We start from the raw sequence: 22,631 nt of genomic DNA on the forward strand, positions 1-22,631 counted from the left end.
TGGGCTGCGAAACTTTCCATCGAAGATCCATAAGCTTTGCTTAGCCAAAACCTGTGGCTGCTGGTCGCTGCCGCGGGTCCAGCACAGTACCTGTCCAAGGCGTGGCTGGAGCACAGGACCCGGAGCACACACGGGCTGCGAGGGCCAGTCAGTCAGGATTGACAAGCCAGAGGACATCCGTATAGTCAGATCAGCGTCCAAGTATGTAGTCGTAGTTGTGAGGTGGCTGTGGTTACCACACTCGCCCCCTCCTGCCTCCCCAGGCTGCAGGAGGCTGGGGAAGGCACTTCCCTTCCCAAGAAATCTTATCACTGCACCGGGGTGAGGAAACGGGCTCTGCAGGGAAAGGAGAACATGCTCCGTGTCCAGCTGGCAGGAGGGCACTGTGTCCTTTGTGCCTCTGCTGCTGCTCTGCAGTGCCCCTGGCACACACCTCTGCAGGAGTGCCCCTGGATGGGGGGTCCGGGGCTGCTGGATTCCTCTGCGCAGCCCTTGCTGGAGAGAGGGCTCCCGGGAGCGTGTCCTTCCTGCTCACCTTCTCTAGGGCAAGAAGCCTTCCCCGGACCAGGGTCCCCAGCCAGGAAGGGCAGTATGGTGGCCCAGCTTCTGGACAGGCAGATGCAATATGGAAGAAAAAGGGGACAAGTTCTGTTTTTTTCATCTTTTCTATCTTGGAGCTGCCTCTGTTTCTTCTGCGTGTCCCGCAGCTGCTCGCTCAGGACTCTGCTGTCAGTCAGTCGGAGCAGAGGCATTCATCGGTGTCTCTGGTCCCAGGTTGGGAGACAACCGTGAGCAAGCTTTGTTGTCTAAGGGGAGCCATGAGACGCAAGGGAGGGGGCTGTGTGAAGGCTTCATCCCTCCTTGGGGACACAGAACTGTAGCTTTCACGCAGAAGGTATTGGAAAATAGTAGAAAGCCCCCCCTTAGCTACAGGAAAGTTAAATACTTGGTGCTTACTCTAGCAGAATGAAAACCACTGTGAGGTGTCTATTGCTGTGACCACTTCCCGTACAAGCTTCATGAAGCTGCTTGTGGCATGTGTGACTTGAAGCAATGAGTCAGTGACAGTTCAGGGCCGAGTTCTGCAGCAGCAGGAGGGTGTTGCTTGTCTCCTTGCCCGACACGCGTTTTTAGCGCTGCTGGTCTGGGTTTGTTTGGTTTTGGTTTTTTTCCTTTCAGTTGTTTTTCTGTGTCAGGGTTTCCTGTACGCTACGTGCTGGCGATGAGCAACGCAGAAATACAAGAAGACCGAAAAAACCCCTTTTTTGTGCATCTGTCCCTTGACTGATGTGTCAGTTCTGCGGGTCGTTTAACTTGCTGACAATGCAAGATGGGCGGAAAAGTGTGTTGAAATGTGATTTTAGGGTGAAGAATCAGGTTCAGCTTGGTTAGTACGGCCTGGGGTGACCAGTCGATGATGGTGAGCTCATCAGCTGGCTGTGGGGGCAGAGGGTGGAAGGGGCTTCAGGAGCGCTGACCTGGGGCTCACGCTAAGGCAGCTTTCTCTTGCAGTCCCTTGCCTGATGCCGAGCTGCCTGCTGCCTGGGTTTTGATGTAGGCATGGCTATAAGTTGTGACGGCAGCGTTAAGCCAAAAGCTTGTGAATGAACATGTCTTGTGGAGTGACAGTCTTGGTGTAAAGCCACCGTTCCTGCAGGCGCCTGGTCGCTGCCGTGCGGGACAGAACGCAGTCGCTCTGGGCACAGCGAGCAGGGAGCTGTGGCTAGTGAGGGACCTTCCTTCTTCCGCCTTGCCCGTTCCCTCACAGTGTCTGCATGCAGTTAGTGTGTGTGGCGAACGCATCTTCGCACAGTTCCCTCCTCTTCCTCCCTTTCCATAGCTCATCCTGGGCACAGCAGCATCTGGAGCCAGGGTCATCTTCTGCAAATGTGCGTGGCCGAAGCCGCTGGAAATGGGAAATAACCCCCAGAGCCATATGCAGCCCGTCCCTGTAGCTTATGGCGTAAGCTGTCGGAGGGGCTGCTGCCTTTGTTCCAGGGTACGTCCGGAGCTGGGCAAGTGCGGAAACTCTCACTGTTTCCTAAATTTCACGCTCCAGAGTGTTCTTTGTGCACGTAATGTGTCAGGCTTGCAGACTGGCATGCCCTTAGTCTCGAGGAGACTGTGTCTATTTGTTCATAAACTTGGTAGTGGGCTGCTCTGCTGCTTCTCCCTCCTCCCCCCTGCCCAGACCCCTTCAGTGCAGTGCAGAGTGCACCAGCCGCCCCTGCCTGGACCGCGCCGCCGGGCTGGCACCTCCGGGGCCTGCTGTCGTGTCCTGGCCCGGGGAGCGTGTACGGCAGAGTGCCATCTTTGTGTGCCTGGCGGGTGATGCGGGATTTCATCATTCCTCCTGCTCGCTGCCTTGACACGCAGACACGCTGGAGCTGACGGGACTTGCCCGGAGATCTCCTGTGGAAACACGCACAGGAGATCTTTGCAGAGACAATAGCTCTGGCCCTTTTTAGCCAAATCTGAATTTGCTTCCTTTGCCTTTTAACGCTTCCTTTAATGAGGATATCGTTAAATAAGCAATCAGGTAAGTGGGATTCCTCCTAACTCTCCTAAATACCTTCTTATCTGGAGCAGAGAATTGCTCGGTGGTTACCTGAGCTTTCTGCGTGCCAGGCTCAGTGGCATTAATATGCTGGTGGCGATTAATTACCGCAGCCCAGTGATGTGATTGTGCGCTCGAGCAATTGGATTAGACGCAGCTGGACGGAGACTTCACTTTCTCTGGTCCTTGCTGAAGCGCTGGTGTAATTGGCCGCAGAGGAAGAGTGATTTCTAGGGCAGCCACACTTCTGCTGCCAGGACGCTTCCCCTGGCCCCACGCTCCTGATTGTATGGGCAGAAGCAAAGGTCTCTGGGAAGGTACATGGCTGGGAGCAGCTCCTTTGTCCTTCCTTTCAGCCCATTCTTCTGTCTGCACTGTTGTGCCTTCCTGCATAATGTGGGTAGAGCATGTCCTTAACATGTCAGTGGACCTTGTAGCTGCATGGAGAAGGAGCAAGCTCCAGCGTTGTCTTGACAAGTCAGCATCATATCAACATAAGTTCATCAAGCAGGCCCAGTTCCGTGTCTCTGAGGCGGGGGTTTGGCACTGGAGATCAGGCTTCAGCACTGGCATGTGCACCAAGCACTAGGGCTCGAGCAGGTGTTGACGCCAACTTTGATGTTCATCCAAAGTTGAGGCTCGGAGTTGAGACCAGAAGAGTTCTCTGAGAAGCAGGAGGATAAAGAGAAAGTTGGTTCTGTCAGAAGATCAGACAGAATGAAACATCCCGACGTTCAGGACTTACCCAAACCTTTGTGTTTGTTCTACAAACCAGGCAGTACAGATAACTGCTGGGAGAAGAGCACTGTGCCCTCCAAAGAAGCTGGGTTGGTCTAGCCTGCCTTCACAGCTTGGCAGTGCCAAGTCGGTCGGCCCTATGCCCTGGTGCTTCCCAGAGATCAGCAGAAGACCCCTGCAGAATGCCATCTGCGTTTGGGTTTTTCACTCAGTTTTGAGCTTGTGGGAAACTGCGTGAAGCACTGAGTTTTTTTGCTCCCGGAGAGCTCCAGCTCTGTGCCACTGACTGGTCATGGACAATGATCCGGAACAGTGGCTTTTCCACATACAGCTGGGATGATGTCTCGGACCAGTGAGTCTGGCTTCTGTGTACTACGTAGCACCAGTAGCACCACGTGAAATGGTGCGGGCTCTCGCACTTAACGGAGGCACCACGCAGGTCCTCCATGCTGTTGCCAGCCTTGCTGCAGGTAACGTTCGCTCTGTTCTGTAGCTGCGCTGAGGCCTGTGCTGCTGGTGGCCAGCGGACTCCCCAAGCAGGACTACTGGCTCTTAGGCAGAGGACCTCCTCTCCCAAGAAGCGTTCTGCCTTGAAGCGACAGTCCACGCGCCCCTCAGCAGTGCCTTGTCCCAGCTGTTGGTAGAGCTGTGCCACCCTGCCTTTCCTCCTGAGCACAAGTGCGAGAAGCTGGCTCTGTTTCTGCTTCTGTCCATTGTTTGGTGAGGTGGAGCTGTGTTAAGAGATTTTTTTTTTTTTTTTGCAGTGGTGCAGGTTTGTTCTCAGCTTTTCTGATGTGGTAGGTTTTTTGTTATCAGTTACTGAATTCCTCCTGCATCTGCTCTGTGTTCCGCTTCCATGCACTGACACTGTTCTTCTGTAGTTCCCTGGAAATGAAATCTGAATTTGTGCGACCTGCAAGTGTCACACAAGGTCTTAATGGCCAGTGCGTGAGTTGCTTGGCTGAGGGGTACATACATATCAGACACGCCGTGTTTGCAGCCTGCTCCGATAATTGTTTCTGAAATGGGTGATGACTTCACCTTCCTCCTCTGCTCGCCACAGATATCAAGAACCAGCTCCTTTCTGCCCAAATGCTCCTCTCCATCCAGCAAAAGCCCCAGGCTGGATCACGTCATTTGGCTGAGCAACTCAGAGCTGCACCATGCTCGTGCATGAGCTCCGCTGCAGCCGTGACAGGCCAGGGGCAGACCGAACCTCTCCAGGTGCCTTTACAGCTCCATGCACTGTCTGTTGGGTTGTCTCTCTCCACTCCTCTGCTCAGGTGTGGAGTCTCGGCACATCTGCGTGCAGCAGCCACGTTTCCGTGCTGATAGCATCTCGGCCCTGCAGCAGCCACGGTGCTGCCGGGTTCCTCCCCCAGCTGCAGGTCTGCGATCCTGCCTGTACTTGCTGTGCAGGTTGCTTTCCAGTCCCTCACGCAACAGCACCTTCCAACAAGCAGGCTTTAGAGGTAGCTCATGGACAAGGCGTCATCACTGCACTGTCCGTACCCCAGGCTCCGTGGAGGGTGAAGGTGGTTCTTGTTCCTATTTTTTTAAGGGTTGTGCAGGGACGAGAGTCCTCCGATTTCCTGCTGTGATGATCAGTGGCCTCCTCAGGAGCTCTTACAGATATCTGCTCCATTTCTGTAGCTCATTCACAGAGCTGAATCCTGTTGGATATTCTCCACCAGACATCTAATGTGATAGTACTCTACTTGATGAGGTGACTCTAGGTTCATCCAAAATCAGCAGGGAGCTGGCAGGAGAGATTTGCCGTGTAGGAAGTGTGACTTGTCCTTCCCCCCCCAGCCACTCGTCTTTTGTGGCGATAACCTCTGGAGAGGCAGCTCAGGCACTTCACTTCCCTGTTGTTTCATCTGGTGTATTCCTGTCCCAGTCAGTTCAGACAGCTGGAAGGACAAAAGCAGCGGGAGAATGGGCTTTCTTCTGGTGCTGCCATCTCACACCAGCCATCCTCCCATCTGTCCTGTGGTTTCCAGCAACATTGCTCTGCCTCTGCTGTCTCTTTTGCCTTTCACTTGAGACAGGTTTTCCACAACTGTCAGCAGTCAGATCAGATATCTGCCTCATGGATGCTGTAGCCAGAGGTTATTGCATTCAGCTCGTAATTTCTGCTACCTGTGGCCCTCTCTCTAGCTGTGGCAGTGCTCGCTGGGCCTGTTACCTCCAGCTGCCAGCCTCTCTGCATGAGTGGGTTATTGTGAAAAGGCCCGTCAAGGGGTGGCGATGTGCCAGTCCTTGCACACTGCCTCGCAGCTTCTCTAGAGTGAAGGTTTTAGGGTGAGCAGCTAGATGTTATCTTCCCTACTAGTCCTAGAGCCCGCTGTGATAGCCTTGGGCTTGAGTGCTTACATGGACTGGCTGCCTGCCTGCTTCTGCAAGCCCGTGGTGGGCAGAAAGCACTTGCCTGGCCACAGCAGGTCAGCTGCTCCTGCTGTCGTGCTGCCCCGGGAGCTCTGCAAGGGCACGAAGCAGTGGGATTTCCCTTCCCACCCATTCTGGCTCCACAGCCTCTTGGAACAGCTTGATGTGTATCACAGTACAGCTGGAACAGGCTAAAGTAAGTCAGAACCATGCCCAGAGGATGGGGAGCCAGTGGTTAGAGGTTGGGCTGGGTTTGCTCTGGGAGTTTGGAGCCACTTCTCCCTCAGCCTGGAAAAAAGGAGTGACTCAAGTCACGAGAGTGCCTGGCCCAAGGGAGCCCACTCACATGTGCCCCCGGGGGCCGAGCAACACCCGCTTGGTCCGTGCGTGTGTCCTCCAGTCCTCCATAACCCACTGCCCGCTCGTCACTGCAGAGTACTTATAGAGGGCTGTGCTAGCTCAGAACCAAGATGCCGGTGAGCAGTGCACCTTCCCCTGGGTCCTCTTCCATGAGTCCACTTGCTCTCCTGCTGTGAGGGGGGACGCGGTGAGGGGTGGACAGGTCTGTGGCCGAGCGCAGTCCCGAGAAAGAAGCAGCTGGGGAAGCGAAGAAAATAGTGCAGCAAAGGAACAGGGGAGAGAAAGGAGGGCTATGATCGGGGAGACCAGAGAGAGGGTGGGGATGGGGAGGCAGCAAGTGAGAGAAGATAACGGCAAAGTGAGGGAGAGCAGGAGATGTTTCTTGGGAGAGGGTGGGGACTGGTGAGCTGTGCAAGGCAGAGGGAGCAGGGCAGTGGGGCACTGTGTGCATAGCTTACTCCAGTCTGATCTCTAGGGTGTGTGTTGCTGGTGCCCAAACCAAGTCCAAACATGTTAATACAAAAAGCTGGAACTGAGAGGAGACCTGGCTCGAAAGCCAGGCTCACGGGAGAGAGGAGCAGAAGTATCTGTAGTGTGTCAAGATGGCAGCTTCGGAGTACCGAAGGTTTCTTGGGATCTTCATACTGCGTAACTGGCATTTAAATCCCCTGATGCCCCAGCCTGACTTCAGCTCGTCTTGAAAGTCACCTGTTACCACTGTGCTCTGTCCTGGCTTTGATTGTATCTGCCTCATCTCCCTTCCTGTGGCTATCTCAGGATGCTGTGGATGCAGCACAGCAAAAATGTTGTCATGTGCATGGAGAAGCAGGAGAATCTTGTTTCTCTAGAGATTCTGTATGTCGGAAGAGGAATCGAGAAGTTTTTCCTCTCTTTAATGGTAGTGGTAACTCTTGCAGTTAAATTAAAAAGCTGAAACGAAAGAGGGTAACGTGGCAGTTACCTGTGGCTATTGCAGGGAGCTCCGTGTGTGTCAGCTGGCTGGCATGGCTGTCATAATTAATGTGCTGATTGGGTTTCCTGTGTTTAACCAGGTTCCCAGGACTCATAGGATGAGGCTGCTGTGAAGGGCTGGTGGATCCCCTGCCTGTGCCTCAGTGCCTGCCCGCTCCCTGTGGTCCCTTTCCGGCTGGAGCACCGTCGCCGAGGCTGCAGGAAGAATGACTGTTGGATGCCTACTGCAGCCCCCGTTCCTGGGGAGGACTTGGCTCCCCGTACTGCTGCTGGCAGCCTCTGCTCACTGCCACTGGCCCAGTGAGCCAGCAGAAGTGGTTCGGGACTGGGACAACCAGCTGGAGGCCTCCATGCACTCGGTGCTCTCGGACCTGCGGGAGACTGTGCCGGCTGTGGTGGGCATCCCAGACAGCTCCGCGGTGGTGGGACGCTTCTTCAGGGTCGCCATCCCCACGGATTTAATCGCTTCAAACGGAGAAATTGTCCAGGTGAGAAATGCCGTTCCCTGAGGCTTGTTTTCAGTTATGTTTGTGCAGGAGCTGAGCTGGGTCGTGAGGGTTGCTGTGAAGCAGCCTTAAGGTTTTGCAGGGCTATGGGAGAAGGATTTTTAAAAAATCCTCACCTCTCTGCAAAATTCCTTTGCTCTATAATGACAAGAGGAGACTTCTCAGGGATGACTGACTGGTTGGGCATGTGGTCTGCATTTAAATGTGAGGTACTCTGCCCCTGGAATGATGGGCACGCTCATAAGGAGTCGGTGCCTTGGGAGCTGGGGAGCCACAGATTCCCCAGGAGTGCTGCTCGGAGGCTTGGGGAGTTTGCTGCCCTGTGGTGACAAACACTGCCAGACAAACAGACCTTGTTCTGCCCGCCGGGCTCCGAGCTGCCTTTGGCACAGTCTCTCCCGACCTCGTGGTCCTGAAGCCCTCATGGAAAAGATGGGAGCCTTTATCTGGCACTGCAGACACCTCAAAACTGAGTTGTGGAATTGGTCCTGAGGGCAAGGAAGCGTCAGAATAGCCCGGAGGAGGGTAGGCATGCTGCCAAACCCACGCCTGCTCATCCTTAGTCCTTTCCTGAGAAGGTGCTGAGAAGTTGCCATCTTAGCATCTGCTTGCTGGGATCATAGAGAGTTCAGAAAATGCTGTTTTTAAAAGAAAACTGAATTTTCTTCCATACTTGGTATTTTTTTCAGAGAGCAAAACTGAAAAATAGGGTTTTTTTAAATCCATTTTTAGAAAACATTATAAAAAGTCTGCCTTCTGGTGTGTCTTGGAAGATCAGAGGGAGATGGAGAGCAAGTCAGGAGAAAGTCTGACATCTCAGCTTCTCCTTGAAGGCGGGTTTGGTTTAGCTCTGCGTACTGTCACGCAGTTATCTCCATCCCGATACGTGATCTCGCTGGCTCCAGCGAGGGTGCCAGGACGGCGATGTGCCAGTGGTGGGCAGAAAATCTGAAGAGTGCATCTGTTACCAACAGACGGTCAGACGGGGAGGAGGAAGGCGGTGGGTGAGCCCCTGGCTTGAGGAGTCAGAGAAGGGGACGGCTGGTTCCAAAGCAAAGGCTTTGGAACATTTAATTGACTGCGGCCATGACCCGGCCGGAAGACGGTGGTGCCTGCCCGGCATTCACCACAGCCTGTTCTCTGAGCACAGGGCACCCGAACAGCAGCAGTGCAGAGTCCAGAGGGGTGCAGTGAGCCCAAGAGCTTGTGATAAGCTTGGTTTGGGATTTTGCATCAGAGTGGCCTGTTCTGGTGTATAATAGCTGCTTAGATGGCAAGAGTAATTTTCAGTGTTTGTAGAAGAGCTTCAAATGGGCTGGGCTGGAGGGGGATCCAGCAGCTGCTGGTTGTGTGTCGTCCAGCAAACGCTGGGAGCGATTTTCACGCTCGTCCGTGGGCTCTCCTGAGTGCGTGTTGCATCTGTCCACCTTGAAATCGATTTTAAAAGTGCGGCAGGCGCTAGGGCCCCGTCAGCAGCCTCGCTTAGCCGGTGTGTTGGGAAGGTCTCTCTCTTTGGCTGCCAAGCACAGCCAACCTTCGCTACGGGGATTTGACTCCTGGCTAGCGAGAACTGCGTAGGCAGTTCTGGGTGCTGCAGTGCATTTTTGTTTTACCAGAACGCTTTGGGGCAAGTTGCTGTGGTCTGTTTCTCAGGCTGCCCCGCATTTCTCGGATGGAGCAGTAAAAGCCTTGTACTTCTGGATTGTGCGAACTGGCGCACTTAAACCCTGGTAAGGAGGAAGAAGGGCTGTGCCCTTTGAGATGAAGCAGTGGCTCACTTTACAATGAGATGTGGTTGCCTGAGCCTAATCCCCTTAAATTTTGAAGAAATGGGCTATAATTTCATTTTTAAAAAAAAGTGCTGACAGTTGCTGTCCTCAAACCCCCAGGAGCTTCCCATCTGGAGCCTGAAGAAGGTGTGATTGCTTCATTTCTAGATAATTCCCGCTGATTATTTCTAGGCTCCGTTTGTATTGTGGTGGGGATCGCCTTGAAGCTGCTTCTCAGATCCTCTCCCTGCTTGGTAGCAGATTCCAGCCAGCTGTAGACAAAATACTTTTCTCTGCAAACTTGGTTGTGGGATGGAAACAACGCCAGGCATCTGCAGCGGGGCGGAGGAGTGCCTGGCAGGCACACTCTCCTGCCCAGAGACGCAGGCTGCGGGCGTCATCAGGTGTGTGCAGTTGCCAGGGTTGCCCTGCTGCCCCCAAGCTGCTTCAGAACAGGTGAGATTTCAGGGTTAAGTACAAAAGCGAGTTTATTCTCAGGCTGCAAAGGTGGACACACAGAAAAGGGATAAAAAACCCCTACCTCATGACTTCGTCTCGTTTCCATGCTGCTCGGAGCCAGCTGCCAGCAAGGCTTTGTAGCCGTTGTAACTCATGGCTGATGGTTGGAAACCCCGTTGCCCTGTGCCATGTCTAGCTGAGCGGGTGCCTCGGGTAGGCATTAACGTGTCCTCTGAAGGGCGGCTGCAGCTGGCAGGTATTTCAGCTGTTGACTTTGGTGGCATTTGAAACCAAAGCCCTGGCATTTTTACTGGAGCCGGGCTAAAACTTCCCATCTCCACATATCATACAACAAGGTAGCACAAGGGTGTGCAGGTTCCCACCAGCTCCTGGCAGACGCTGGCCAGGAGCAGGGTGGCCGTGGGCTGGTTGGTGCTGGTAGCCTCACCACGATCCGTTGTCATTCTGATGATCTCCTCGCCCCATTTCCACCAAGGACTCTGTGGAGTCTGACCTGTCACCTCCCAGCTGTGTCCTGCTGTTGAAGAACGGATCACCCTTGGGCCAAAGACCCCGTGGATTTCCTGTTCCTGCTACTTCCATTTGAAGCTGCTCCAGACTTTGGCTGCTCTGATTAAAAATGCAGCTTCCAGCCTAAATTTAGAGATGGCTAGAAATATTTCTATGTGCTGCCCTTTAGCTTGAATCAATTCTACCTTCATAATATTTACTTCCTTTATGTATTTATAAGTGACAGGCATATTCCTCTGTTGTGATTTTATTAGGTTAAGCAAGCCAGCCTCTTCAGTCTTTTTCATAAAATAAGCTTTCTTTTCCTCTTCTCCTCATCTTTGCAGCTGTCTTCTGCACCTCTTCCAGCTTGAAATTATTTTTCTTATGCTTGCCTGACCACAGCTATACAAAATACTCCAGATGAAACTTTACCAGCACCTCGTATAAAGGCATCAAAACTTCCTTTTCTCATCTATAAATAACCTTGTTTGCTGTATCCTACACTTACTTGCTTTTCCATGTCTGCCTTTGGCTCAGACATCTTGCCGTCAGTTGAAATGTCTGTCATTTTTTCTGCTTCCAGTCCCAGAAGAGGACGTTAGGCAAGGCTTTTGCAGTGCTGGGCTTGGTCTTCATGAGGTCTGCTAGTCCCATCTCTAAGGTTGTCCTGTTTTTCTTGTTTGAAAACCTAAGCCTTGCTTTGCTGTCCAGGTGACGACACAGATGAGGCGAGGACAGTGGCACTAACACTAATAGCACCTCTCTGTGTTTGGGATGGTGGCTGTGCAGCAAGCATGGCTCTCCACTCATCCCACCAGTTTGCCACCAATTGGGAAAGCTGACCCTGGCCTTGGCCTGTGAAAGAACCTCCACACAAAGGAGGGTGTTCACGTGGCAATGACCTCCATTGTGCGTGCAGGACGTTGAGCTAACTTGAGCTAGAAGGTATCTAGTGTCTCCAAGTCCATGAGAAGGGCTTTCTGGTGGTGAGCTGCGGGCTAGGGGCTGCGATGATGTTCCTCTAGGTTGGATGTGGTGAACAGGAGACACGTGGGCTACAGACACCTCTCCACAAACACCCAGCACTGCACTTGGGTCCAAGTGGCATTGGTGGGGCAATACCTGCTTCCCTCACTTGGGGTGAGGGTGAGGGAAATCCAGGCCCCTCTAGTTAATGAGTCTACCCACAAGGTATTTGAGCCCTTGCACTGTCAGATGCCCGAAGTGCATTTGCCCACCGTACACAGACGTGCAATTTAATGGCTTTTGTGTAAAGGCAAATCTGTAAAATCTGCTGGAAGGAGAGGAACTCCTGGTGAATGCTACTTCCCCAGGCACCTCCCTACGTGAGCAGGTGATGTGCTGTGTTTTCCTGGGAGCTGATGGAAAGCTGCTGACCTGCCTCCGTCCTGGCAGTGCAAGGTATAGGATGGCTCCCAGGGAGCAGATCTGTCACAGGTTCGTTAGCTGATGCTGAGGAGAGGCTCTTGGGCGAGCACAGCTAAGCCTCCCTGGTCTTGGCTGTGTCTTGGCTCCTGATTCTTTTTGGGTTTGAAGTGCACGGTCCCACCAGGGCTTTGTTGGGAAGACAGATAAAACGCATAGCGGGGGCCCGAGGAAGCTGTCGCTGTGTGCAAACATAGCTGGTGGCACAGCGATTAGAACTGAGCTCACTCACGCAGCTGATTTCCGCAGTGCAGCGGGTCTGTAGGGTTGTCGGAGCACAGGGTAGTAATCTGGGCAAAAAGCAGTCTTGCGTTCCAAGCAGGAGCCTGATTTTCCAGTGGAGCCTGATATTCCAATGGTGGTCCTGTTTGCTGCCTGTTGAAATGGCTTTTATTGAACAGTTTTACTCACATCAGGCTTCAGGGACCTTGTTTTATAGACAGGATCTCTCTATAAAAGGTCCTGACTTGCAGGAGTCCTGACTTCGAGTGCCTGCTGCCAGGGCTGTGCCGCATGCCTCAGCCCTGCTCTGACCCTGAAGCAAACGGCTCGATGTCAGCAACCAGCCTGCAGTGCCAGGACACGCTGTTTCAGGGAAGAAAAACTCAAAATACTGATTTTTAAATTTTTTTTTTTCTTCTTGCAGTGATCCTTATTTCAAACAGTTTTAACCGAACTTGAGTGTTATTAAAGTGGCATTTCTCAGAGGAGGGAGATGTGCAGAGAGCACCCCTGAGGGGCTGTACCATCAGGCTGGGTATTTTAAAAGGCTCTCTGTGAGCATGTGAGCTGGGGGACCCCAGTTTTGTCAGGCAAACCAGAAGGTGTAGCCACAGCCACTATTTACAGGGGAGTGTGGGGGATAAATGGCAGCGCCTGGAACAGGGCCAGGCAACGGACTTCTTGGGCAGGGCTTTGCATAGCTGCCACGCTGCGATCTGAGCGATAAGATGAGCTGATAAGCTTTCTGCTGGGGGGACGAGGGGGCTGCTTATCTTTTTCCTGCAGCAAGACCAAATCAGGGAGTTTGGCATTTTCAGTGCGTGCTTAGTAACAAGCTCTGAATTTGGAGGAGTGGAAAATGTGACTCAATCTAATTATAAACCGGCTTTTCAGACGGGCTGGGAAGTTCCTTGTTTTGTCCTGCTCTTACGGGTTGTTGCTTGGAGCATTTGGGGAGACTGAGGAATGCCACGGTAGGAGAATCCTGCAAAGGAGCCGACCTGAGGTTGCCTTTCCTTGCCATTCGCTCGAATGCCAGCTTTCCAGCAATCTGCTGATGGCAGGAATAAATTGTCAGGGCTGGTTAGCTGTGTGGCGGCAGCGCTAAACCCCCAGCACTTGGCATCCCTGCTGTGTGGTATTTTTGCTTCCCTTTGGCCTTTCGCTTATAAAAAGTTGCGCTGACAGAGGAGCCCAACTGAACTTTTTTTCCGAAGCCGTTTGAGGCTTTTCCTGCCCCGCGCGAGCCCCCCAAACAAGGGAGAAAGTGGGGTGTGGGCAGCCCGTGCTGACCCCAGCCCTGGTGCGGGCGGGCTGTGCCTTCCCGCTCCAACAATAAGGCTAAACAAATCCTTCCAAGCTGCTTTCATGGACCGATGAAAGGAGGATTTCTTGGGACACTCAATGTTTTGTAGTGACCTCCCAGTGAAACAGCTGTTGTGTTCCCTTGCCCAGGCAGAGTGGGACGCTGAATGGTGCCCTTATAGCAAACACAGAGGCGCATCTGGAAAAGAAGCCGTCACGGTAGGGGTATGCGAGGATGGCATGAGCTGGGCGTTAGCCGCTCAGCCCGCGCTGCTGCGAAGCCATTTTGCTCTCCTAAAGAAGCTGGCGAGACAAAGCACTGCTCTTTGGGCAGGCAGGCAGGCTGCGTCCGCACGGCGCAGCCCGGCGCTGGCCCTGCTCGATGGCTGGAAAATGCAGATTAGCAGCAGACACGTAACCTGCTCGTTGAGGTTTTCATGAGCACGTAAAAGTAGAGCAGCTACTCCAGGTAGCTTCGCTGCCTAGTCCTTCAGGGACAAGTTTGAACTTTAAAGTTGAGGGCCGGGACCTGATGCAGCCTCTGCAGCCTTGCTGCCCCTTACTAAGCTTTCTGAGCTGAAAGGTTTGGTTTTTGTAAAGCAGCAGCTTTGGTGCGTGGAGACACGCAGGAAGAGCTTTGTAGGGCTTTCGCTGGGGCCAGCCGAAATGCAGGGTTGGTTTAACCGTCCTGACCTGCCCTGTGCACAAAGGAAGTGCCAATGACTGGCTGTTCCCGTATGGCTCACAGTCCCTGAGCAGAGGTGGTGAGCTCCTGCTGGTAATGATGGCCTGGGTCACCGAGGCTAACGTACTTCTGAGAGCCAGTGAAGTCTCTGGGCTGTTTTTAGACTTTTTAGACTGTGTGAAATGTCCTGGAGCAGCTTGTTTTTGTCGCTGAGTTCCTGCACCTTTCATCCAAGGCATGCAGCAGCTCAGAAGAGCGCTGTCTGCTGAGGATACCTAAAAGCTCTGGGAGGTATCGCAGTCCCTTCTGCGGGGAAGCACTGTACTGCAATTTCTCCCTGCTCGCTGTGCCAAGTAAATGCAACTTCCCATTCTTCAGACTGAGCTTTCCCGTAGCACAGCACTGTGAGGTGGCACCATCGCGGTGCCCAGCGAGCAGAAGGCTCCCGGACGTGCCCATCCTCCTCTCACCACTCTTTTCTGGGCCTCGTGTTTCTAAGTAAGACCTGTCTGATGTCCTAGTTTGCAGTTCTGAAGTATTTGAGGAAAGGAGGGGGAGTGTAAGACTGGAGGTTCCTTGTGTCATCATCTGGATGCACACAGGCAAGTCTCCCTGTCAGGGCTGTTCCTTGGGTCAAAGACTCACAGCTGACATGGTCTGAGGGTTGTCCAGCTCCTTCGTGTACCCTGACCCCTGCAGAGTCAGCAGGACCCACCTAGGGCAGTGGTACCTGGACAGCTGGGCTACATGCACACCCTACGCCTGCAGGCACTGACTCCATCATTGTGTTGGTGAGGAAGAGGAACAGACCCGATGGACCCACGGGCAGAGCCTGCCTCCCAAACGAGGGCTCCATCCTCGACTTGGAGCCTGCAGGCCCCATGTTCTCATCGCTTCTCCTGGCTTCAGGTCGGCTGTGCCAGCACCACAAATCACCACAGTGCCTGCTGTTCCAGCAGTGCTGGCACGGATCTGAAACCCGTGTCTCCACCACCGCTTGTTTGGTGTCCCTTGCGGGACAAGGCAGCCTGAAATCTGCGTGCCCCTGTGTCTGGTTTGGGGCTGAGACCGCCTGTTACCCCTGCTAGCAAAACTGCCCGGTGCTGCGCCATTAGCTGGGGGTTAAGATGAAGCTGGGGCTTAGGCAAACAGCTCAGGCTGGACCCTTTCTCTGCAGTTATATTTGCATTTGAATTGCGTTTGTATTTCCGTGTTCTTTCCCCTGCCCACTGCAGGAGCCTGAGGTGCAGGGTGGGTGTAACCGGGTCAGGTCCGGCGGCTCGGGCACGGGTCAGCCTGCCTTCTGCTCACATGGAGAGAGGGCTCCGTGAGCTTCTCGGTACTGGCCACGTGTGTTAGGGCGGAGCTGAAGGAGACGCCGCAAAGGGGAGCCTGTCACAGCCTGAATTGTCATCGGTAATTGTACTCCAGATGAAATCCTTGGCACGGGGTCTGTCTCAGCAACAGCTGGTCGCAGGGAGGGGAAGGGGCAGAGGGAGATCGGGCAGAGCTGCAGCAGGAACTGCGCGCACCCCTGCCCAAAAGCAGGCAGGGATTTTTTATAGGAGTGATTTGAAAGGGCACGAGAAGGGGCAGAGTCCCTGGGTGCTGTGCCCATGGGAAGGTCTGGCAGCACAGGCTGTGGAGGTCCTGTCGGATACTCCAGGGCCAGGAGGATTTCACAGTTCTGTGCCAAAGGAGGTCCATGGCAGGATCCTACCATACCTGTCTCCTGGCAAAGGACTCGCTGCCTCCTTTTTGGAGGAGTCATGGGGAGGAGGATGGCTGAACACTTGGAGGATTAGAGGGCACTCTTGTAGGCAAGAGTGCGGGTGTTGCCTGAGTTCCCTTGGAGGCAGCGGTTTTGCTCACTGCTCCTTTGCTTATCTCTGTCTTGTTGGCTACAGGGCTTTAAGATCCGAGTTTAAAAAAACAACTCCAGCCAAGCTATCGTCTTTCATGAGCTGACTGCTCTTGGCTGGCCTAAAAATAACAGGCCACGTATATCTGAAAGGACGCTGTGAGCAAGGTCTTCAAACCCAGCCAGACCCCCGTACGTATTTAAAATGGCAAACATGGCTAATTTTTTAACGGTCTGCAGTGCACTGCCAGGCTTGTGTAATCTTTAGCCGATAAGCATTCATTTACAATTATCTCAAATAATGGGAAAACAAAGACAGCCTTTTTTTCTTGAGCAATGGAAGAGTTATTTTGAAACCAGACCCTTGAGGGAAATGGCTGGGCTTAAGGCTGATATTTATTGCGTACACGGAAAACTGGGAGACTTTACACCAGAACTAGAGATCCCAAATCATTAACTATGTGTAGCCTTAACAAATACCCTTTGAAGCAATGTTTGGAGAAAACGTTGCTAGAACAGAGTCCAGGGCTCTCTGAACAGCGACCGTGACCAGGACAGCCCTGTGCCGAGAGCTCCGCACTCCTTTAGGAACAAGTGGTTTTATTCAGCCCGATAACTGCTTTGATTATCCACTCTAATCTTGCAGGGCACGTCCTCTGTCACAGCAGCGTGGATGAGGTGTGCTGCCAGGGCAGTAGCTGTGTTTAAAGCGCCATCGAGCGCTTGTGCCTTGTTGCCTTCCCAAAGGTTTCCCAGGGGAGGCACAGGCACCTTCGTGGGTTTCAGGCATAATACACATAAATTTGATTTTCTTAATCACCTCTTGCAGAACCCGTAGGAATGACCCACATCTCCTCAGGCACTGAATACAGCTGAAACAGCTCAGCTCTTTTTAAATGAAGTTTAAGTGGGTTTATAAATGTTTTGCAGCTGCCACATCCCTGCTAGAACAAGTTGTCCTGGTAGGTGATTTCCTGGCCTGGTTTTGTCCTCCAGGAGAGCCTAGTTTTTGGTGTGAATCTGTCTCACTGCAGTTCCATTTTTTGGCGCTCGCATGTAAACTGGAGGTTGAAAATGGTTTTCTGAGCAGAAATGCCAAGACTAGCCTGTGCCTCCTCACTGCCCTTTTTGCCACCTTTTCTAAGTGAATTTGGCCATCGAGCAGAGGAGCACACGTGAAGAGAGAATCACCTTGCGACGTGAGATTAAAGGTGGTGCTCGCTGTGCCGGGGCAGGAGGGAGCAGCCAAGCTCCCCGGCTCTCAGGAGAGCTCTGCACGGAGGATGCGATGCTTAATTAGGGACTTCTGCAGAGTGCACGGAAGGGGAAGATTTGTTCCAAGCGTAGCCTGAAATTACACCGCAGTAAACTATTAAATTAAACCTCAGTAGTGCCGCAGCTTCATCCTAGCTCCTTGCGTTCCTGTTCCTCAGGTGCTCCCAGCCCTGCCCTTCCTGCTCCTCGGTGGGCAGCTCAGCGGCTGATTTTGGCACACGGGGATAGAATGGCACCATCCAGCTCCCGCTAACGGGAGTGCTGGGTTGTGCCGGGCACTGTCCTGGCACCTCAGTTTCTAGAGGGTGCGATGAAATTACGCTTTTTTAAGGGCGCACAAGCGCAGGTCAGCTCTTCTTCTGTCCATGCAGGAGCAGACCTGGCCTTTGTTCTCTGCTGGCAGGAGAGATGCCCAGGAAGGACAATTTGGTCCTTTGTTCCTGCAGGAGGGAGGCTCAGCTCCCTGGGTCCGTCTCCAGTGACGGGCTGCTTTTCCTCTGGGTGGGGGGTGGTAAAAGCTGCTCCTGTTCCTCCAGCGGTGCAGGGGGCAAGCGCACGCTGCAGCCCTGCCAAAATCCACTGTTTTCTGCCAGACGTGGGTAAACAGCAAGGCCAAGTGGACGAGTGTTTGTGTCTTGGTGCCTCAGTTTGGTTAGGGTACGTCGGGGCGTATGCAGGGCTGCTCTCGGATGCTGCTGCTGAGGAATTAACTCAAAGCTGTGCTAACAGCTTTAAACTCTGCGCTGTGAGCTGTACCCAGCGTGTGTCTCATGATCTGCTCTCCAGCTTGTCCAGGCTGGCCAAAAGCAGGGCTGGTCCTCTGCAGAGGAGAGGAATGAAGGTGGTGTCTGTGTGGTCGTGGCCGAAACCCTCTCCGAGTCTTGCGCAAAAGCTGCTCTTGCCAAAGGACTTTGGGGTCCTATGTTACCCTTGCAGAGCGGCGCAGCCAGAGACCCTTCAGCGTGCCGCCACCTGCAGCAGCGGTGGAGAGTATGCAAGGCAAAAGCTGCTCTTGCCAAAGGACTTTGGGGTCCTATGTTACCCTTGCAGAGAGGCGCAGCCAGAGACCCTTCAGTGTGCCGACACCTGCAGCAGCGGTGGAGAGTCTGTAAGCCCCGCTGCCCGTCCGTGTGCTGCCCAAATCCTGCCTGCAGCCGCGGCTGGGAGAGGTGCCCAGGCCTCTGCCCAGCCCTGCAGCACTGGGCATCACTCTGGGTCCATCCCAGGGGCTTTCCCCAGCAGCGCCTGCAGCTGGGCAGGGCTAGCGAGCCCAGTCCCATCTCTGCACCCACTGCCGAACGCGGGGCCACTGCTGCCGGGCAGGTTTCCCTGCAGAGCTCCTCACCCAGCCTTGCGTTTGGATAAACTGTGGAATATGTATGAGCTCTTCAGAATTGCAGAGTAACCAAAGCACCCTTTCAGGAGGAGAGCTGGAGCTCTGCATTGGTCTGCAGCAAGCCCAGAGCCTCAACCACGCTTCTAAATGTGTCTTTGTGAGCCCCAAAGCTTTCCATTAACTTTTGAGGGGGATGGGGTGGGGTGGGGCAGATACCTCTTGGCAAGTTCTGGAAAGCCCAGTGAGGGCCCTTTCCAAATGCCTCCCAGCCCAGGAGGTGGCAAAGCTCAAGTTACTCACCCTGGGGTACCTCCAGCCTGGGGAAATGTCACACCCCACTGAGCTGGCAGTGTCACCCGTTCCACTGTGCAGCCTGAGTGGCTCTGCCATGCCTTGTGACCAGCGAGCGGCTGTAACACAGACAGACAGACAGACGTCAGCTGCTGGGAATGGGAGTTTGAGGGTTGCATCCACCCTCAGCAACAGCCCAGGGCAGGAGGCAGAAGTCCCCTGGGCTCTGATGTGTGTGGCTTTCCCCTGCACAGGGTGTCAGCCGTACTGGTGACATTTCAGAGAGAACTGGGGTCTTCCCAGCACAAGCAAGGTGTCCAGGAGATCTGCAGGATCTGGACCTGGGCTGGCTGGGAAGGAGACCCGAGGGTGGGCTCAGAAAGGCACAAAGGGATGAACTGGGAAGAGGGGGAGGCGGTGAGCTTACCTCCTGGAGGGAAATCATGCTGGGCTGCATGGTTTGAAGGGGAGGCTTGTGCTCTCAGACTGGGCTTCACTGATCTGTGCCACAAATCATGAAAAAAAAAAAAAGTGTTGCTTTTGAACTACAAGACCTCGTCAATAGTGTGTTGTAGTCCAGCGGTGCCTGCGGTCTGGGCCAGTGCCGCCTGTGGTCTGTCATCTGCAAAAGCAAGTCATATGAAAGCAAAATCCTTCATTTTAAGCTAATGCTGAGTACAAAGCCAGGCTGGCAGACTCTGCTGTGTGATGTCTAGCACTGCCCAAGCCCGTGCACCACGTCCCTGCCTGTCTGTGCTGGCCAGGCAGCGCCGGGATGACCAGCCATCGGGTTTGCTCCCCTCCTTCATCCCCGCTCGCTGTTCCTCTGGCAGCGCAGTAGGACACGCCGTGTTCTAAGTGCTTACGTAGCTTTTGGGATTTGCTGGTGCTCGTTGAGAGCTGGTGCGCTTAAACCAGGCAGGGGACTCAGAGCCATGGTTTGCCAGTGTCTGGTCCCTCCCGCTCAGCCTGGCTGCTGGGGGCAGCGGGATGAAGCTGAAAGTTAATGGAGAAAGCATGTGTTGGCTGGAGCTGTGGGCTTGCAGGGTGTGACCAGGTGAGGAAAGGAGCAGAGGGCAGGGATGGGAAAGGAAGGAGTAGGGAGCGGGCAGCTGTTGGATCCGCTCTGCTGTGTGACAGAGCTTCACCCTCAGCTCCGTATGTGTCCCTGTGACTGCCCTCGGAGAAGAGGAACCACTTTGTGCTTAGTAGTTGCACAGCAAGTGCGAGAGAGCTGGTGCCAGCAGGTGAAGGACCTTTGCAGGACTTTATGACCTCTTGTGGCTCCTTAAGCCCTTTGGGATCAGTGCAACCTGCAGAGCTTGTCCTTGCCTCCACGTGGAGGAGGAGACACAGGCTGCCCTGCTCTGACCAGCATGTCCCTTCCCCAGTTGTTACACTTCAGAGTTTTTTCTTTATTCATCCTGTCCTGATGCTGTACTTCTAAAACCACTTTTCTCTTTCTCTTGTTTGGTAGCTCGCCGAAGCTGGGAAGGACTCGTTGCCTTCTTGGTTACACTGGAACGCAGAGAGCAGCTCCCTGGAAGGGCTGCCCCTTGACACCGACAAGGGCGTCCACTACATCTCGGTGACCACACTGCAGCCCTTCCCAAACGGGAGCTACGTGCCGCAGACTGCAAACGTTTTCTCCGTTGAGGTCCACCAAGACGACCACAACGAGCCTCAGTCAGTGCGAGTGGCCGTCCAAGACACAGGTGATGCAGCGCCATTCGTGTGCGGCTCGGAAGCGCCGGTCACTATCCTGACTGTCATTTTGGATGCTGACTTAACAAAAATGACACCAAAGCAGAGGATTGAACTCTTGAACAGAATGAGAAGCTTCTCAGAGGTGGAACTTCATCACATGAGGTTGGTTCCTGTTGTAAATAACAGACTCTTTGACATGTCAGCCTTCATGGCTGGACCGGGAAATGCAAAGAAGGTGGTGGAAAATGGGGCCTTACTCTCATGGAAACTGGGATGTTCTCTGAGCCAAAACAGTGTCCCCAACATCAGCAAGGTGGAGGCTCCAGCTAAGGAAGGAACCATGTCTGCCCGCCTTGGCTACCCTGTCGTTGGCTGGCACATTGCTAACAAGAAACCTCACCTCCCGAGGAGGATGCGGCGGCAGATCAACGCCACCCCTACGCCTTTGACTGCCATCGGGCCGCCCACCACTGCCGCACAAGAGCCGCCGACCAGGATTGTCCCCACCCCGACATAGCCTGCCATCGGGCCTCCCACGGAGACAACGGCACCTCCTGTCCGGGAGCCCATACCGCTGCCCCCGACATCGCCTGCCATCGGGCCTCCCACGGAGACAACGGCACCTCCTGTCCGGGAGCCCATACCGCTGCCACGGAAGCCTACGGTCACCATCAGAACAAGGGGCCCCATTGTCCAGACGCCCACGCTGGGACCCATCCAGCCAACCAGGGTCACTGAAGGCACCGGCACGGCCTTGGTACCAATTCGCCCCACGATGCCCGGGTACGTAGAGCCCACCATCCAGCCAACCAGGGTCACTGAAGGCACCGGCACGGCCTTGGTACCAATTCGCCCCACGATGCCCGGGTACGTAGAGCCCACCGCCCATACCGCTGCCACGGAAGCCTACGGTCACCATCAGAACAAGGGGCCCCATTGTCCAGACGCCCACGCTGGGACCCATCCAGCCAACCAGGGTCACTGAAGGCACCGGCACGGCCTTGGTACCAATTCGCCCCACGATGCCCGGGTACGTAGAGCCCACCGCAGTGATCACACCGCCCACAACTACTACTAAGAAACCCAGAGTCTCCACTCTGAAGCCAGCCACGCCGTCCACAACGGATTCCTCCACGGCCACAACGCGACGGCCTACTCGAAGACCCAAAACGCCCCGTCCGACGAAGCCTCCCAGCACGACCAGGTCCCCCATCTCCAAGCTGACCACAGCCTCCCCGCCAGGCCGCGTACGCACCACAGCTAGCGGGGTCCCCCGGCCCTGGGAGCCAAACGAGCCCCCCAAGCTGACGAACCACATCGACAGGGTCGACGCGTGGGAGGGCACCTACTTTGAGGTTAAAATACCGTCAGACACCTTCTACGACAAGGAGGATACCACCACTGACAAGCTGCAGCTGACCCTGAAGCTGAAGGAGCAGCAGATGATAGAGGAGAATTCGTGGGTGCAGTTCAACAGCACCAGCCAGCTCATGTACGGCATGCCGGACCACAGCCACATCGGGAAGCACGAGTACTTCATGTACGCAACCGACAAAGGCGGGCTCTTCGCTGTGGATGCTTTCGAAATCCACGTCCACAAACGCCCACACGGGGACAAGTCTCCGGTCAAGTTCAAGGCCAGGCTGGAAGGGGACCACAACGCGGTGGTGAATGACATCAATAAGAAGATCATGCTGGTGAAGAAGCTGGCCCTGGCCTTCGGCGACAGGAACAGCAGCACCATCACGGTGCAGGACATCGCCAAAGGCTCCATCGTGGTGGAGTGGACAAACAACACGCTGCCCTTGGAGCCCTGCCCCAGGGAGCAGATCCGGACTTTGAGCAGAAAAATTGCGGATGACTCTGGAGGGCCAAGCCCAGCTTTCTCCAACATCTTGCAGCCTGAGTTCAAGCCTCTGAACGTGTCAGTGGTCGGCTCTGGCAGCTGCAGGCACATCCAGTTCATCCCCGTGACGAAGGACGGAAGGGTGATCTCAGAGGCAACGCCCACGGTGGCGGCGGGCAAAGACCCGGAGAAGAGCAGCGAGGATGACGTGTATCTGCACACCGTCATCCCTGCTGTGGTGGTGGCCGCCATCCTCCTCGTGGCCGGCATCATCGCCATGATCTGCTACCGCAAGAAGAGGAAAGGCAAGCTGACCATCGAAGACCAGGCCACCTTCATCAAGAAGGGTGTGCCCATCATCTTCGCCGACGAGCTGGACGACTCCAAGCCTCCGC

The 22,631-nt window shown here is 54.4% G+C and overlaps 1 protein-coding gene across 1 annotated transcript; it reads left to right on the forward strand.

Annotated features, from left to right (window-relative positions):
- Positions 1-7,192: 7,192 nt before the first annotated feature.
- Positions 7,193-22,624, forward strand: DAG1 (dystroglycan 1 (dystrophin-associated glycoprotein 1); the record flags this gene model as incomplete). The annotated part of the gene is made up of 4 exons (XM_010134600.1): positions 7,193-7,503; positions 20,161-20,903; positions 20,976-21,179; positions 21,421-22,624. Coding segments are annotated over exons 1-4 (2,433 nt in total), but the record flags the coding sequence as incomplete, so codon positions are not given.
- Between the last annotated feature and the right edge of the window lie 7 nt (positions 22,625-22,631).

This window comes from Buceros rhinoceros, unplaced genomic scaffold (assembly GCF_000710305.1).
Source record: "Buceros rhinoceros silvestris isolate BGI_N320 unplaced genomic scaffold, ASM71030v1 scaffold12184, whole genome shotgun sequence".
Taxonomy (NCBI): Eukaryota; Metazoa; Chordata; class Aves; order Bucerotiformes; family Bucerotidae; genus Buceros; species Buceros rhinoceros.